The sequence below is a fragment of the Gossypium hirsutum genome, chromosome A05 (assembly GCF_007990345.1).
Source record: "Gossypium hirsutum isolate 1008001.06 chromosome A05, Gossypium_hirsutum_v2.1, whole genome shotgun sequence".
Lineage (NCBI taxonomy): Eukaryota > Viridiplantae > Streptophyta > Magnoliopsida > Malvales > Malvaceae > Gossypium > Gossypium hirsutum.
This window is the reverse complement of record NC_053428.1, coordinates 107,632,628-107,651,102: the sequence shown is the minus strand read 5'-3', so window position 1 is coordinate 107,651,102 and position 18,475 is coordinate 107,632,628. Positions and strand designations below refer to the sequence as shown.

General features: G+C 31.0%; 1 protein-coding gene and 1 long non-coding RNA gene across 2 annotated transcripts; one reads left to right on the top strand and one right to left on the bottom strand.

Moving 5' to 3' along the window:
* Nucleotides 1–6,616: 6,616 nt before the first annotated feature.
* Nucleotides 6,617–8,109, top strand: LOC107959507 (flavonol synthase/flavanone 3-hydroxylase). Its single transcript, XM_016895578.2, has 3 exons — nucleotides 6,617–7,214; nucleotides 7,298–7,625; nucleotides 7,767–8,109. The coding sequence occupies exons 1-3, from the start codon at nucleotides 6,748–6,750 to the stop codon at nucleotides 7,980–7,982; spliced, it is 1,011 nt and encodes a 336-aa protein (XP_016751067.2). The 5' UTR covers nucleotides 6,617–6,747; the 3' UTR covers nucleotides 7,983–8,109.
* Nucleotides 8,110–12,242: 4,133 nt separating this feature from the next.
* On the bottom strand, nucleotides 12,243–16,030 carry LOC107959506 (uncharacterized). Its single transcript, XR_005927598.1, has 3 exons — nucleotides 15,761–16,030; nucleotides 13,995–15,482; nucleotides 12,243–12,769 (listed from the first exon to the last, which is right to left on the bottom strand). It is a non-coding gene; the product is annotated as an uncharacterized lncRNA (long non-coding RNA).
* Nucleotides 16,031–18,475: the final 2,445 nt, after the last annotated feature.

Sequence of the window (18,475 nt, the reverse complement as noted above, 5' to 3'; positions counted from 1 at the left end):
TTCAAAATACAGATACCACATTGAGCATTTTATGAAAATATAAGTACCAAATATGATATTATCCCTGTCATTTAAGTTATAAATATTCTAAAAAATTGAAAATAAATATATTTGTTTTATATTTAAATGGATACTTTAAATTTTGTTTATTGTTTAAATAATAAGTTTTAATGTTTAAAACATGGTATATCTACTCAAAAAAATTGGAGCAAATATTAGAAAGTGCCTAATAGCTGTAATACATTAAATATAGTAGGAAATTGAGTCTACGCTTCCCCATGGTATTGGATGAATGAGAATGATAGGATCGAAGACTGGCATGATTGAATTGAAAGCAAATGGCAAGCAAGCATGCTTAGAAAATGGAGGCATGTTGGTAGCCAAGCAAAGTAGTAGAAACTAAAATGCCATCTGTCAATCTAAACGTATATTTTAAGCAAGAAGACAACTCCACTATCAAATTCTAAGGTGGGGGGAATTTGGGTAGGTGAGTTAGTGGGTATGATATATTTGTGGCTTTGAATTTTTAGTATAATTTAATATTGATGGAGGAGTTTTTTTAATTTTATAAACATGAGAAATTATTATATTTTTAATTAATATTTAAATATTAAAAATAAAATAAACAAGATAAATGATGATTTCTTAGGTTTTGTAGTTTTTAGTTTTAATAATTAATGTACTATGTGTTAGTATTGTATATGGATAGCCTCTTCCGAATTCATAAATAAGAGAATAATGCATTACAGTATACTTGAGCCTATGTACTTTCACATTGGAAACAATGCCCATATGAATCGAACTATGACTCAATAAACTTGTATTTTTAAATAGGAGGATAATGCGCTGCAGTGCACTTGAACCCACGTCCTTTTACATTGGAAACAATGTATATATCAATCTAACTATGACTTAGGGTTAGTTTTAGTTTTTATATTTACATTCTGTTTGTGTTATTTTTTATTATATTTTATTATAATTATTTTAATTTGGGTTCTTTTATTGGATTACAGTATTATTTGAAGTTGCCTAGAAGCAATGATGAAAGGATAACTCATCCATATTCCATAAGAGGAACCAAAGTTTCAAAAACCATATTGTAAGTTATATAAAATGTTAAGAATTAGAATGAGAGTGTTTCACACCATATAGGATGTAAAGAGTTAGTAGATTGAGAGCGATTTATAATATGAATGGTGTGGAGAGTCGTTAAGTTGATAATTTGAGACAGTTTTAGAGTTCATTGGAGGGTAGAGTGCGGATGGCTCTTTCTTCTTAGGTGCTGAAAAGGTATTTATAGAAGAAGAGTAGTTGGATGTGTATCCTACTTTCCATTGTTGTAATTTAGTGCCTTTAGTGTAGTTATTTTGTTAGGAATGCATGCATTTTTTTCGAATAGATTGTTTAATAAAATTTCATCATTTATTTATTATCTTTTGTATATGTCCTCTATGATTTTTGCAAGAAAAACAAAATCTATCAAGAAAATATTGACTAACTGATTACCTAATGTTTAACTAATATTAAGTTGCATTATATGGTCAGATTATGATGCAAAAATACAACTTATATTAGTAGGAATATTTTGCCCTTGGTCAAATTATATATTTTCATTTATGTTCTTTCCAATTTTAGGTATTTGTACTTTTAGTCCTTTAACTTTTTGAATTTACATTTTAACCTCTCAACTTTTAAATATCCACACTTTGACCCCATAACTTTTCACTTCTTCTCAATTTATTCAATACCTTGAATTTATATCTCACAATATAATACTTTTTTCAACTTTCTCTAGTACCCAATACCTTTCTCCACTAACATTGATGTACTTTATTTTATTTACTCAATAAATCAATTATACACTTTCTGAGTATGACACTTTACAAATTTAGTATGATGATTTTAGGGGCATTACAATTTTTTAACTCAAAAACTTCACAAGATCCATGATTTTTAGCAAATTAAAAAATATATGATACATGCACAGTTGGGATGAAATTTATTAAATTCTTTTCACCGAAGTTGCCAATTTTCAAGTTTGGAAAATTAGTCAACTTGTAATTATTTTTTGGATGAAATCTAGGAATTTCTAAGTTTGATAACGTCCAAAGATATATCTCTAAGCTTCACAATGCACTTTGAATCACTCAATTCCGAGTTTGGGAGCTTAAGTGATATGTGAGTCTTAAGGCGCAATTTCAGACCCATAAAAGTGATGGGCTTACACTACCTCAAGGCCCAACAACAATGTCAAAGGTCAATCAAATCAAACCAAGATTCAATCAAAGACAATATGAGAGGATGAATCTTTTCGAGGAAACAAGAAATGATAAATGCACGAAATGGGTGAAATTTATTAAAGATTCAACCAAGATGTTAGTCCTCAAAATGAAAAGATTAGTCAACTTGAGACGAATTTTTGGATGGGATCAAGAAATTTATGAGCTTAGATGTCTGCAGAGAGCTTGAAGCTTCGAAATGCACTTTTAATCACTCGATTTTGAGTTTGGGAGCTCAAGATATAACTGATTTAGTGAAGATTGCACAAGCAGAATTTCTGAACGAGATTATAACAGGAATTACAAGTTTCAAGCTTTCAATTCGAGTTTAAATCATATTAGGTTCGATTTTTAGGCTTAATTTTTATTATATATGAGTCCAATATTGTATTTATTAGGTTTTATTATTTTTATTATTTATTTATTTTGAATTTTGGATATTGTTTAAGTATTTTAAGTTTTTTAGGAGTTTTTTGTTTCTTGGTCAAATAAGAAAGTTTAGTTTAAAACTATTTGTTTAGATTTATTAGAGTTTCAGTATATTTTAAAGTTTTATTTGGATGTATTTAGCTAGCCTATATAAAGACTTTTTCATTGTTCATTAAGGAGACAATTGTTTTCATTAATAAAGTTTTCAACTATAAGAGTTAGATTCTTTGTGCAAGATTTCTTCCTTGTGATTTTTAGAAGTAGTTTTTTTCTAGATTTTCCTTAAAGGATCATGGGAATTCATTTTTTACCCTTCAATTTGCCAAGGATTATTTTCTGGAGGGTTGATTAGAGTCAGTAATTGAGTTTGTTGGGATTTAGTTTCTTTGTGCAAAATTGCTTTCTTATGATTTTTAGAAACAATTTTCTTCTCAATTTTTTTCAATGAGTCGTGAGAATTCATTTTTAATCCTTCAATTTTATAAGGATTATTTCTTGGAGGGTTGATTAGAGTCATTAATTGAATTTGTTGGAGTTTATACCTTAAAGAGTTCAATTGGACACTTATCTATCTATCCATCATATCCATATCGGTTTATTCGATTCATCTTCCACTTTTGTATTCTATCTTTTATTTATTTAGTTATTATTTTGAATATTTATTCTTTATTCTTAAATTTTTTATTTTTGTTATTTTCTTTTTTTTTCTTATTTCTTAAATTTGTTTGGTTTCTTCTTTTTATGCCAGGTCTAAATTTTTTTTTCTCAAGTCGAACAACTTGAATTGGATCTTCTTTTGCTTGCCCTCTCTTATCAACATGGAACATAACATAATTAGAAAATTGAAATTAGTATTTTAACATTAATACAATAAAATGTTAATGTTTTATTAAATAATAATAATATAAATGTGCAATTTTAATACATTAAAATCATAATTAATTCTATCTATTATTTGTGTACATATACAAATTAAATCAAATTATAATCTCAATTCTGAAAATCCTTATTTAATTTTTGAAAATTCTTTAAAATATTTACAAAAATTTCCAAGGTAGAGTTCTTGTTTTATCTTTAATTACACTTTCATTAAAATTTAAATTATTTAATTTAATCAATCAACAATATCTTATTATTTTAAATTATTTTATTTACATCAATTTTGTAAAGATAAAATTTATACATCTATAATATGTCTATCTTTTAAACATTATATTTATATATTTCTTCAAGATTGCACAAAAATAATAAAAAGTGTAATGTCACTAGTTTAATATAACTGAATCAATACATTACAAAGATTATGATTACACCTGATCATGGGTCAGGCCATTCGGCTTGGCTCGAAGGTCCGCTCAAAATGTGAGAAGGTTTGAGCAAAAATATATGCCCAAAAAATGGGCTTGGACAAAAAATAAGATTCGTTTAAAAATGGGCCGGACCTTAGGTAAGGCATTTTTGACCCGGGTCCGGCCAGGCCTGAATTCACTAAAGGACCAAAAAAATCTACTTTTTTTTAATATTATTATTATGTTGCTACTATTTTGTTGTTATTGTTTGAATATTGTATAAAACTTATTTTATTGTTAATTTTGTTATTATTTTAAAGGTATTTATTAATTTTGTTATTATTTTAGAGGTACTTGCTTGTTAAGTTGCATTTATCTTAGTGTTATTTAAGGTTACATATTTTTTAAAATTTATTTTCAATTTGTTGGGAAATATTTATTTTGATGTTTTTAGTATTTTTAATGTATTATACATATTTAAAAATTATATAAAAATTAATACGAACGGGTCGAGTTGAGCCCGGGTTTTAGCATTTTTATCTGGGTCGGGCTTGGGTAAAATTTTAAGCCTATTTTTTGGGTCGGGCCCAATAAATGGGTTTGAATTTTTAGTTGAGCCCGGCCCGGCCCATGAGCACATCTAATTATGCTATATGCAATTTTTTCTATTTAGGTTTTGAAATCTTTTTGTTATAATTAGTATCTAAACTTTGATTCCATTATCGCTTTAATCCAACAATTACAAACTATTAAAATTTTTTTCTCACGGCACGTGCCATTTTTAATTAAATAAAAATAAATAAATAATATCATTTAATAATGTTTATCCCTCTCCCTCTCTTCGTTTCTTCGTTACCTCTTCATCCCTCATACTCCTTAACAGTAACGGAGTCAACAGGGTTGGCAGGGACTCTAGCCCTTTAAAATGGGAAATTTTTTATTTATGTCTTTTATAATTTATAAAATTTTAAATTAAAAATAATAAAACTACACTTTGAGCTCTTAAAAATAATAATAAATTAATTTAATCATTCAAAAATTATAAAAATATAAACTATTAAAATAATAAAATTATATTTTTACTATATTTTAATTTCGGTTCAAAAATTTTTTTCTCCCTCCGCCATTACTTCAACCGTTTTGAAATGACACCCCGTTAGTTTTCATGCAAGCTTTATTCTCAATTTGACTGCATATCTAACGCTTGTGAGTAATTTAGTTCCATCATGGATCAATTTACCAATTATTTAATATTTTCTCTCTTTCTTTTGTTTTTTTACCTGTCTTCTCAATTTAAACTCTTCTCTTTTTTTATGAATTTACTCTCTCTGTTTTTTTCTTATTTAAATTTTATATTAATTTTAAATTTTGAGATATTAATTTAAGTTTGATGTTTCAAATTATTTTTAGCTTTTTTTTTTCTTACAATTTTTCTAGGTTTCATCCAAAATTTATGAGTTCGTTTGTCGTTGTTGTTGTTCAGTAAAAGAAAGGAAGAAAATTGGTATATATTAATATTATTTTTCATATACATGATATGATAAGATATTATTTTATTAATTAAATTATTTAAAATTATACAATAATGACATGTTTATGTAAAAACGATAATTTTTAACATGAATATAATATTAATTTATATGAAATTACATTAAAAATATTGAAATAAATATGTTTGAGAATGACATAAACATATATTTAAATTAACATTAAAAAAATTTGAAGGATTCATGTTTATATGTTTTTTTCATCATTTCATTAATGATCTTAAAATAATTTTTAAAATTAAAAAATATATGCAATGAATTTGTGGCACACTTCTCTAAATTAATAAATTTGTGCCACGATTTTCTAACTTGTTTCGGCTCCACCATACCCTATGTAAGGTTTTCTATTTGTCTTCGTCACGTCGTAATATCTCACTCCATTAATTGGATGTGTGGCTTTATTAAGGGTAAATTCCCTCTAGTACTGTTCTCACATCCCTTTTCCTCTTCCCCACCATCTCTTCTCATTCTTTCTCTCTCTCCCACCATTCCTTTGCTACCATTCCTCCCCTACTCCAATTCTCTCCTACTCTTTCTCAAACGACGAAGGAAGGAGGAAGAAAGAGTACAAAATATGATATGATATAATAACATGGAATTAAATTTTAGACTAGACGGGTGGTCAAACTGATAAAGTTATCGTTTTACCGATTCAATTAATTGGATTGGTTCGATTAAAAAATTATTAAAAAATGAATTGTTAAAAAAAATCATTTAAAATTTATTGATATGATAAGAAATTGTTTTAATTTTATAAATTAATTAAAAATTTTACAATAATTACATGTTTATGTAAAAAAGGATAAAATTGAACATGAATATATACATGTTTATGGATGCAAGTGTGGACTTTTTAGAGGTGTCCATTATTAATTATGAAGATTGATAAATATATAGGCACCTACTTTGAGTAAGTAGACAGATCACTTTTTGTGACAGATCCAAAGTCACGTAGGAGCATTTAAAGGAAAAGATTCAATTTGTATCATAGCATAGGTATAGACATTTTTATCCTTGTTCTAGTGAGGTTGAAGGACGATAAACGTGTCATGTTCTTTACATGGTGGTTGTTATATTCTAATAAGTGAACTCTGAAACTCCACGTTATTTCTTTATTTTTATGTTACTACTTGGTATGTTTCCTATAAAAGCAACTGTGCGATAAGATAGGGAACACAAAGCAGGAGGAAAAAAAGGAGTCAGATGGAGGTGGAACGAGTCCAAGCCATTGTTTCTTCATCTCTAGCTAAAGACAATACCCCACTAGAGTTTGTTCGACCCGAAGATGAACAACCTGCAATTACAACATTTCATGGTCCCATCCCTGACATACCTGTTATCGATATCAACCACCCTGATCAGGATCATATCATCCATTTGGTTGCCAATGCTAGCAGGGATTGGGGGATATTCCAGGTTGTGAACCATGGGATACCCTTTGATCTAATTCAAAAACTGCAACAAGTTGGAAAGGAGTTCTTTGATCTCCCTCAGGAAGAGAAAGAAGTGTATGCTAAGCCTCCGGGTGCACTCACCCTTGAAGGCTATGGAAGCAAGATCGGGGAAGATGTTAATGGAAAGAAGAACTGGGCTGATCACCTTTTTCATAAGATATGGCCAGCTTCATGCATTAACCACCAGTTTTGGCCCAAGAATCCTCCTTCTTACAGGTCATAGTTTATGCAAGATATAATCATTTTCTTGTGCTTTCATTTTTAACAAGATTGTAAAAAATTTATTGGTTTGGTGACAGAGCAGTGAACGAGGAGTATGCACAGGAGGTGAGGAAGGTGGTGGATAAACTGTTCAAATGGCTGTCAACGGGGCTAGGGCTTGAAGCAGATGTTTTGAAACAAGGAGTAGGAGGTGAGGAGATTGAGTATCTGATGAAGATAAATTATTATCCGCCATGTCCACGCCCTGATCTTACTCTTGGGGTTACATCCCACACTGATCTTTCTGCCATGACTGTGTTGGTGCCCAACGAGGTCCCTGGATTGCAGGTCTTCAAGGATGGCCATTGGATCGACGCCAAATATATCCCCGGCGCCCTTATTATTCACATTGGCGACCAAATTGAGGTTACTGCATTTTCTTCTTTCAATGCTTCTTATCATTATTTTAGTTAAAACACACTTTAACTTGTACATGTTAGTTTATAAAAAAAATTTGCTCCATTAGACATTTAATATAGTCTAAGTACTTTTTATTTTTAAATTTAGATACTAAGCAACGGGAAGTACAAGGCAGTGCTGCATCGAACAACAGTAGACAAGGAGAAAACGAGGATGTCATGGCCCGTATTCTTGGAGCCTCCAGGGGAATTTGTCGTTGGCCCACTTCCTCAACTCGTTGATCCCCAACTTCCTCCTAAATATAAGCCTAAGAAATTCAAGGACTATAGTTATTGTAAATTTCACAAACTACCCCAGTACTGAACCCAAATTGCATGCTCTATTATTTTTCTTTTTTCTTTTTTTTTTTGGTACTATGTAGTAATAATTGTGTGTTGTATTTCGGCCAAAATAGAAATTTATGTGAGGGTATGCCCTAAGGTTTATGTTAGGATCGTCCTGATTAAGCAACGAACAAGTAAAAATAGTAGAAGAAATTGAGAAGATGAACACACAAATTTAACGTGGAAAAACCCCTCAAAAGAGGATAAAAAACCACGGGCAAAGATAATTTTACTATAATGGCAAAAGAATGAAGAGTACAAAAGATGGAGATAAAAACTAAACCCCGAAAACCCGAAAAACAAAGAACCCTCAAACGTAAACACAAAATTCTCTGAATGTGTTATGAGTTCTAATCTAATGGGTGTCTCTTAATTCTAAGATTGTAAAGGAGCCTATTTATAGGCTAAATTAGTAAGTCAAATAAACTATACTAATAAATGCTAAATATATTATACTAATAAATACTAAATCTTCTAGAAAGAAAATATATTTTTGTTTAACTTGACTTGCAAGCAATCTCTTAGAATTTGGGTCACATAATTCTAACAATCTCCACCTTGACACGAATTCTTTCAATGCCATCTTTGCCAAAACCCGCCACGGGCCTATCTTGAACTATGCAGGGAATTAACTGAGTCGAATCTATGCTTAGAAGCTGGAAGACTTCTAGCCTTCGACTTGTGCACTGCCAAATCAAAACTAACCCGGGTCTGATTTTCACGAATACAATGCCTTAACTTTTCAAAACCTGCATCCAAAAGAGAACCTCTCTTCAACGAAACAGTCATACCTTTTTCCCTCCTATGACCAAGTTGCCTCCGCTTCAAATGAGTTGACTTTGACTCCGTAACGGACGAGGGACGTCCGATTTCACCAGTCACTGTAGAACCTTCCAGAATATAAAGACTACCGGTTCTTTTACCTTTTAACAAAACGAGAGCTCCACGAGATACTTTAATGTCGCTCGACTCGATGTTGATTCTGTATCCTTTCAAGTCTAAAATACTCAAGGAGATGAGATTCTTTCGTAAATCAGGTACATACCTGACATCTGAGAGTGTCCTAATCGTCCCATCGTGTATCCTAATTTTAACAGTACCAATACCGATTATTTTACTAGATGAATCGTTTCCCATATGCACAACTCCACCTTCAACTGAACTGTATGTGGAGAACCATTCTCTATTGGGACACATGTGGAAAGAACATCCTGAATCTAGGATCCACTCAGACGTAAGCTTGGAGTTATCGCTCGTTGACACTAACAAGAAATCATCACCGCCTTCATCGACCAAATTAGCACCAGCTACATCTTCCTCGTTACTCTCAGCAGCTCTTTTATTTCGCAGTTTAAAACAATCTGCTTTGACGTGACCTAACTTTTTGCAATAGCGACACCTTTTGTCTCGTTTCTTTGATGCTACCAAAACGGAAGCTTGTCTATCTGCTTTGCTATTCAAATCAAACTCATTGTCGAGTTTGTTTCTACTCAACAAATGACCTTTCACATCTTCGAACGAGAGTTTGTCTCTGCCATAAATCAGGGTCTCCCTGAAAGACTTGTATGAAGAGGGTAAAGAGCACAATAATAGCATAGCTTGATCTTCATCGTCAATATGAACCTCAACGTTCTTTAAATCATTTAAAAGAGTAATGAATTGACTGATGTGATCTTTAAGAAGCTCACCTTCGTTCATGCGAAACGTAAATAGACGTTGTTTCAACACTAAACGGTTAGCCAGAGACTTAGTCGCATAAAGAGTTTCTAACCTTTTCCACAAGGCGAATGAGGTCTTCTCCATCAATACCTCCTGCAATACTGTATTCGCGAGGCACAACTGGATTGCAGACAAGGCCTTTTCATCAAGCTCTTCCCATTCTGTTTGATTTAGATTCTCAGGCTTTTTCCCTGTAACAACCTTTTTCAAGCCATTTTGAACTAGAATTGCCATCATCCGAACTTGCCACAGATTGAAATTTGTCTCACCATCGAACTTCTCAATTTCAAACCTTGTTGCTGCCATCTCTGACCGGGCTGATCTATGAAAGTTAAACTAGTTCTGATACCACTTGTTAGGATCGTCCTGATTAAGCAACGAACAAGTAAAAATAGTAGAAGAAATTGAGAAGATGAACACACAAATTTAACGTGGAAAAACCCCTCAAAAGAGGATAAAAAACCACGGGCAAAGATAATTTTACTATAATGGCAAAAGAATGAAGAGTACAAAAGATGGAGATAAAAACTAAACCCCGAAAACCCGAAAAACAAAGAACCCTCAAACGTAAACACAAAATTCTCTGAATGTGTTATGAGTTCTAATCTAATGGGTGTCTCTTAATTCTAAGATTGTAAAGGAGCCTATTTATAGGCTAAATTAGTAAGTCAAATAAACTATACTAATAAATGCTAAATATATTATACTAATAAATACTAAATCTTCTAGAAAGAAAATATATTTTTGTTTAACTTGACTTGCAAGCAATCTCTTAGAATTTGGGTCACATAATTCTAACAGTTTAACTATTTTCTTATATGCAATAAAAGTTTAAATTTGATGTGAGTTTGAGAGTACGATTACATGTTTATTATTAAGCATTTATTAATTCACTTATTTGGTATTCTAGAGTCTAGACGCATTAACTCCCAAAGAAAAAACTGAATACTCAGCACCTTGAAGAGTCCAAAACATACCACATTAAATTTTTTACTTTAAACCAAATAATCGATTTCATTTTTTATTCTCAATAAAAAAAAGTAATTTTTAAAACACATTTATGGTACGTTTGGTTCACTGTAATGGAATAGGACTGTAATTTAATAGAGCTGTAATGGAATAGAGCTGTAATGGAATAGAACTGTAATCAGTAATTCAATTGTTTGGTTGAATGGAATGGAATAGAACTGTAATAGTACCCTTGTGTTTGGTTGAACGGAATGATGTTGTAATAGCATAAGAAAAAAATCTGAAATGACCAGAATACCCTTAGCAGAATTTTTTTAGGTAGATGACTATTGTTATTGTTATTAAATTTTAATAAGATTATTGTTAAAAAATTAATAAAAAAATAAATATTTTGACCATATTTTAACATAATTATTATTAAATATAATTTAATAAAATAATATATAATTTAATAAAATTTTTAGTATAATTATTATTATATAAATTAAAAAATCATAATATATAATACTATAAAATTAATATATAATCTACTTTCTTATTTTTAAACTACAATACATATTTAATATGCTAAAATATCATTAGTGAAACAAATAATTTAATTATTCTACAATAAAAAAACCAAAGTATTAGAAGTAATAAATAGCTTGTGATTAAAAAAATTTAGACACTAAAATAGAAATAATGATAGAATTTAAATGCTAATTTATTAGTTAAGTAATAATTTTAATCGATACTTTGTTACATATAACAAACATTATAATGTTACATTTCACATTTTCATTTCATTTAATTATGACAGAAAAAATGTTAAACACCACATACATATAAACTATTCTTGAAAGCTAGGCTGTTAAGTAATAAGCTTTTCACAGCTAATCTATTAAGCAATTAACTTTTCACCAACATAACTAAGTTTGTTAGAGTTAGAACAAAAAACATGGAAGCTAGCCCGTTAGAATACTAGCTTTTCACACGCAGCAAAAACGCCTCAATAGCATTAACGTTTTTGCTTTCATTGACCATATCATATATAAGATGGTCCAAGAAATTGATCCACCTTACATATTCAAACTTGTGGCATTAATTAGATGATGAAACATGATCGTTGAGTATAGCACCACATGAAGTATGAAGTAGTGGATCCTAATGAACACATTCTCCTTGAAGATCATCCATTTAGATCTCAAACACAGTGCATGTGAATCCTTCTAAAGCAATCTTGGTACCTTTAAGTAACAATAAGCTTCAAAGAAACAAACTATCGAGCAAATAGAGAGCAATAGAAAATAATTCAATAGCTACTCTGATAAAAAACAATAGATTCCACAGCAGATCGAATCCATTTACCAAACTGAATTTACTCAAGAGCATCAATAATTAACAGATCAAACTATTTTACTAATCCACGAGCAGCAAAGAAATAACTAACCACATTTACATCACCTCAAACTTAGATTAACAAAGTTAATGTATTGAAACTAGAAGTAGCAAAAATGAACAGATTGAAACTCATTCATCAGACTAGATCATCAAGCAGCTGACAGCAGATATCTAAGTAATTCTTCAGTTGCACTTAACAAAGACATAAAGCATTAAGGTTCTTTTACATTTCTCCAAGCTCAAGCACGTTGAATATTAAACTACAACAAAAATTAATAAACATCAAATGATAAGAAGGAAAGAGCATCACCATTGTCAATGAAGATTTCCATTATTTTGTAGTTTCTAAAGGTCACTTTCTCAATACAGGAAAATTCTCAGGACATGTATCATTCTTGTGATTTCATACCAACTCAACTCCACCAAATCTCTAAACTTGTATCTACAATAGGTATGCTGGAGAAGTACTCACATGCATCTTCGATTATGCACTTATCAGCCATCAAGTTGAATTTTTATCAGTATTGCCTTCTTGATGTGCTTTAAAAGAAGCTTCATTTTTATCCATGATCTGCTGGATACCTTCTTGATATCCTTCTATGAAACTCTTAAGAGCATCTCTATATGCAGAAGCCCTTGTCATGTATAACCTCTGTAAAGTAGACCTCAAAGTCTCCATCCCTCCTCTTGCAGCAATTGCTATTAAATCATTTCCATAGACAACATCAAAACAATGTAAAATTCAACAAAATAAACTATAATACCAGGAAAATAAGAGAGAGAAAAGGGTGAGAGGAGAGAAATTTGGCCTAAAAACTTTTAGTTGAAAATTTAATAGCTTCCTTAACAACTGAACCTTGGCCTAGTGCCAACAACAAAATAAAACAAAATGCAGTCACTAAAAAAGAAATCAAAGAATAAATTCCATGCTACCTCCAGACAAGTTCTACTAAAAAAGAAAATTGAAATGAAAACCTAACTGAACTCAAACATTACAGAACTTTGTACCTTGACCTCTATAAGATGTCTCAAGCACGAATCTAACGTAAACCATCAAAAAATACAGTTCTATAATCCAGTTCTAATATAGCTTCTCCATCATATAAACTATCCAAAAATACAATACTACTTAATCAAAATACAATACTACTTCAAAAGGCTTGCCTAATAGCTTGACCAAAATGCCATACTACTTAATCAATGTAGACTTAGGTTTAATAGTTGAAATAGTAAATACTTCTAAGTTGTTCTCTGGCTTATTCTATAATTTGTTTTTCTCTATTATTCTCTTTCTTTGTTTTCATTCTTTCATTCACATTTCTTCTCCCTTTTCACTCTAAGGAGTTTCCATCTATCTTTCTTCCTCTGTTGCTCACCATTAACAGTTTGTTTCCTTTTATAAGTTACAATAATTAAGCTCATATCTAGAAGAGATGATTATCATCCAAATTTAGAGATGATTATCATCCAAATTCAACCATGATAAACTAATAATAAGAAATGAAGTTCATATAGAATGTTCACATGGCAAACCAAGATTTAATCTTATATTAACTTAAGCCAGATATCTCAAGTCACCAAGGAATCTGTATAGCAGTCACAAAAATGAAAATCAAAAGACAAAATCTATGATACTAAGATATGTGAGCATTGGATATGAGTACGTGTCTTACACAGGTATACTCATTTTTTTCAAAGTTTTTCCATATATTTGGACGATGATACTACATATTTGTGTCCATATATGTGTCAAACACAGACATAAAGAGCTGGTAACACAAGACAGTATTTATAAACTGACTAAAGCATCTACATTCTTTTCAACTTACAACAATCCCTATCCTATTCATTTTGATTTCCATAACAACAAATATGCATTTATAAGTATAAAAGCTATCAAACCCAGGGTCAAAGAAATCATTACCTTCCAAGGCCATAATGTAGTTATAGCAGTCTCTGCCATCGAGAAGAAAGCTGAAAGACCCAAAAGAGCTGTCAAAACCAGACCTTGTTCCTTAAACACTTTAAGAATCATAAATGCCTTAGGCCAAGCATTCCTCAACAACAATATGCACTGCCCAATAACTCCATAACCAGCATTAGCCACTCCATCTACAGCAAAAACTCTTTTGCATCCAAACACCAATACACCACAAACCATTGCCACCAAAATACCCCTTTTCACCAAAACCATTTTTTGATCATTCACCACACTTTCATTTTCTTTCCTCAACCATCCCACGTGACCAAAACTACCATTTTTGGGGAATCTAAAAGCTTTCAAAGCTTGGGGATTTGAACAGGTGGAGATAACAGGAGCTGGGTAGTGATTGGTTTTGGGTAAAAACTTTGATTGGTTCTTCAAATTTCTATTAAAAAAATGAAAGATGAGGAATTTGTTGAATAAATGAAAGTGGGTCGGCTGAAAATTGAGTATTCAAGTGCCATTTTTATCAATAAGAATAAATAATTAATTAAAAAAAAGATCGAAACTTGTTTAAGCAAAAAAAAAAGAAGAAGAAGAAGGGATTTTTAGGTTTCAAAGGAAAAGTTGTTTGGTGAAAGAAAGATTCTAGTTAGCTACAAGTGGGATGGCAATATATTGAAGAGAGAAAGAGTTGAAGAAGAAGAGAAAATGCAGATTGAGTTCGGAGGAAATGGGATTAAAAAAATGTTTAAATTGATAAATTGGGAATTTGTTGATATTACAGTGGAAGGAAGAAGCATGAAAAAGAAAGGAAAATATTTCAGACGCGAGAAAGAAAGGATAATGGTGAGGGTAAAATTGAAAACTTTAGCTAATTTCTTACCCACCCATTCTCCGAATTGTCATTCCGTGGGGAGACCACCGAATGCTAAACAACATTTTTGCCCTGAATAAGCCTATAACGAATAGGGCTGTAATAGCTTATTACAGCCAACCAAACAATGTTTTAATAATGGGCCCGCTGAATTGAGCTGCAATGCATAGGTATTACAGCCAACCAAACATGCTGTTATATTATTCTTTTTAAACATTTATTTTCTAAAATACTATTGATAATTGAGATTTTTTAAATATGTTAATTTAAAAAAAAAAGAGTTTGATTCTTCAGAGATTTCAAAAACACAGTGTATAAGCCCAATTTAACCCGGGGCCCAATAAGACCCCAAACCTAAACAAATGACCCACTACCCAACTACAACCCAGCAAGCCCAATTTACAAATGCCCCAAACACAACCCAAAATCCCTAACCCAATCTTTATCGGCCCAATAGGCCCAAAACATTAAACTAACTCAGAAACCCTAGGGTTTCTGAGCCTCCCTCGCGCCGTAGCCACCACCCATGTGCCTCAGCGCTCACTCTGCCCAAGGGTAGACTCTCCTTGCACGAAAGTGGAAACTCCCTTGTCCGTTGACCCTCCATGGACCTGCAAACATGGCAAAGAAAGGAAAACATCAAAAAGCAGAGAAAACAAAGCCAAACAGTAGCAAACAATAGGTTAAAACTTTTTGCATTCGGCTATAAGAAGCCTCGAACGGCAATGTATTGGTTACACAAACGATTAAGCAATCAAAAAGGAAAAAAAAGGTTGAATCTCATTTTCTCGTTTTCTTTTTATTTCTTGTTTTCTTATTTTTATTTTCTATTTTCAAATCTGTTTTTTTAAATATATATATAAAAAGGAAAAGAGAAAAGAAGGCTTACCTAAACCTCAGAGTCTCGTCGTCGGAGCTCCTTCTTCGTCGTTGAAACCGACTCCCAAAAGGAAAAAAATAGGTCTCCTCTTTCGAGTTTTCGGGCTAAGAGAACACAGCCTTCGGGCATTTCAAAATCGGGGTTAAAAAACCCCTTTTCGCACGACCTCAACCACCGCCTACAGTGGCGTCACGACGGCGACGGCGATGACGGGTTTCAATCCCTAGCAGAGAAAATGGGGATGGGGGAGTGTTTCTGTTTTTTTAAGAAAAGGAAGAAAATAGCAAAAAAAAAAAACAAAAACTGGTTTAAGTGGCAAAGCAAAACGGTGTCGTTTTGCACGAAGGAGACCAATGCTGAAATCGCGCCGTATCGGGCCATCTGCGCGTGACCTGACCCGCTTCAAGGGGTCTGCGCGTTTTCAGATCATTGGGCTATTTGTCACTTTGATCCTTCCGTTTCTCTGCAATTGTCGATTTGTTCCTTTTCTTCCTTTTATTTTGTTTTTCAGTTTTGCCCCAGGGTATTGTGTCTGATCCATTGCGGTCTTACGTGAAACGGTGCGCAGAGAACTTCAAGATTAATTTCCCGATCAACCCTCAAACCTTGCGCGTTCTTATTTTTTGACCCTGTGTTTTCATTTATCATAATTTTTTACTTCTAATTTCATATTGTTCCAATTTCACCCTTAATCTGTTTGTTTTTAATCTCTTTTATTTATTATTTATTATTGTTCATTCTTTTGTTATATACATAGTTCACTTTAAATGGTTTTATATTTCATTTGTTAGATTTTTATATATCATTGAACGTTTTACTGTTCATCTTAAATTGTTTTGTTGTTATTCACTTTAAGTGTTTCCACATATTATGTATTTTAAACCATTATCCATTTTAAACTTTATATATTATTTATTTTTAAGTTATCATATATATTACTTATTTTGGTCTTTACATATATATATAAATATCTTTTGTTTTAAACTATTTTATATATTATTTATTTTAAAATTTTTATGCGTTATTTAGTTATACTATTTCACATGCTAATCGTTTAAAATTCATTTTTATTATTTATTTTAAACCTTTCACATATTATTTATTTTAAAACATTTCTATATATTCTTTATTATTTGATATATTATCTATTTGAAATTTTCATGTACGGAATTTAACTTAAACTGTTCATATGTTATTTATTTTAAAAATATATATATATTATTTTCTTTAAAAGCTCTTTTTATTATTTATTTTAAGTTTTTATACATTGTCCATTTGAAACCCCTTTTTATATTCTTTATTTATAATTGCTTCATTTGTTATTTATTTTAAATCGTTTTATTCACTTCGAAATTTTTCATATATTATTTCGTTTCATTCTTTTGTGATTATTAATGTTGATCTCTTAAAATAGTGTATTATGTGAACATGTCCATTATATGCTCTAGAAATTATTTGTTAATATTTTGTTGATATTTATTGAACTAGCATTTAATTCATGTATTATCATTTTGTGCTCTATATTCCCTTTTGGTTTCATTTTGTTTAAATCATATTGCTTATTAACCTCAAAAGTATTTATCCAAATATGGCCAGTTTTTATTCTAAATAAAATAAACGCACATTGTTAAATGTCGCGTTCGTTTTTATTCAAAGTAAGGCAATATTTCGCGTTTCGGGAATTCAAGAGATCGTGCCCTAACTTATTGGGTTTTGATTTTCTTGTTAAACCTAAAAAACCAAATATCCTTTAAGATTTCAAAATATACAAATTTTCGATAAAGATCAAAGGCAAACTTACTCCCGAAGATTTGAATGCCGCTTCCTAACTTACTAGATGTAGCATTTCGTTATCTCGGAACGAGTGGGCCTTTGATGCTCTTTTCAATGTAATTCAAGCGTTTTAAAATTAACATTCATAAAAAAGATCGTATTTCAAAATTTCTTTTAAAATCCTTTCAACTTTCGACATTAAAGACGTTAATTTATCAATTAGGTACCAATTTTAGGAGTGACGAATGTGCTAATCCTTCCTCACACGTAACCGACTCCCGGACTCATTTTCTCAATTTTTGTAGACCAAAATCATTTGTTTTAATAAAATGAAATATTTTATCGAAACGACCAAATTTCTAGGTAATCTGATCACACCTAATAAAGATCGGTGGCGACTCTCAATTTTTGTTTTCTTTTCAAAATATAAAGTCGACCCCATTTTTCAAAAAAATGGTTTCGACAGCTTGGCGACTCCATTTTCGTTTTTAAATAAGTCGATCCCCGTTTTCAAAAAAAATGGTTTCGATACACAGAATGTTAAAATTTGGTTTCAAACAAATCAATTTATTCATTCTTGATTTAAAAATTTTGAAGCCCATTTATTTTATTTTGTTTGATAAATTAAACAGCTATATGCGACACGACACTATGATAACGCATCACAAATAATTACTCCTTTTTACAATAATCCAGCGAATCTGATATTTTCTAGACCTTTTAAAGAGGTATAGATTGACGGATTACTTATTTGTTAGTATATGACGAACCTATATTGACACATGCTACTATCATTGGTATAGGATTATCTATAATGACAGATTTAATTTGTCTGTAAGTATATATCTTATATATACCAATGGTTTTATTTATACTTTCGATGTGGGGTGTATTCTAAAAAAATGGCTAATTTACTAAAAAACGCCCTTTTATAACATTATTTACCGAAAT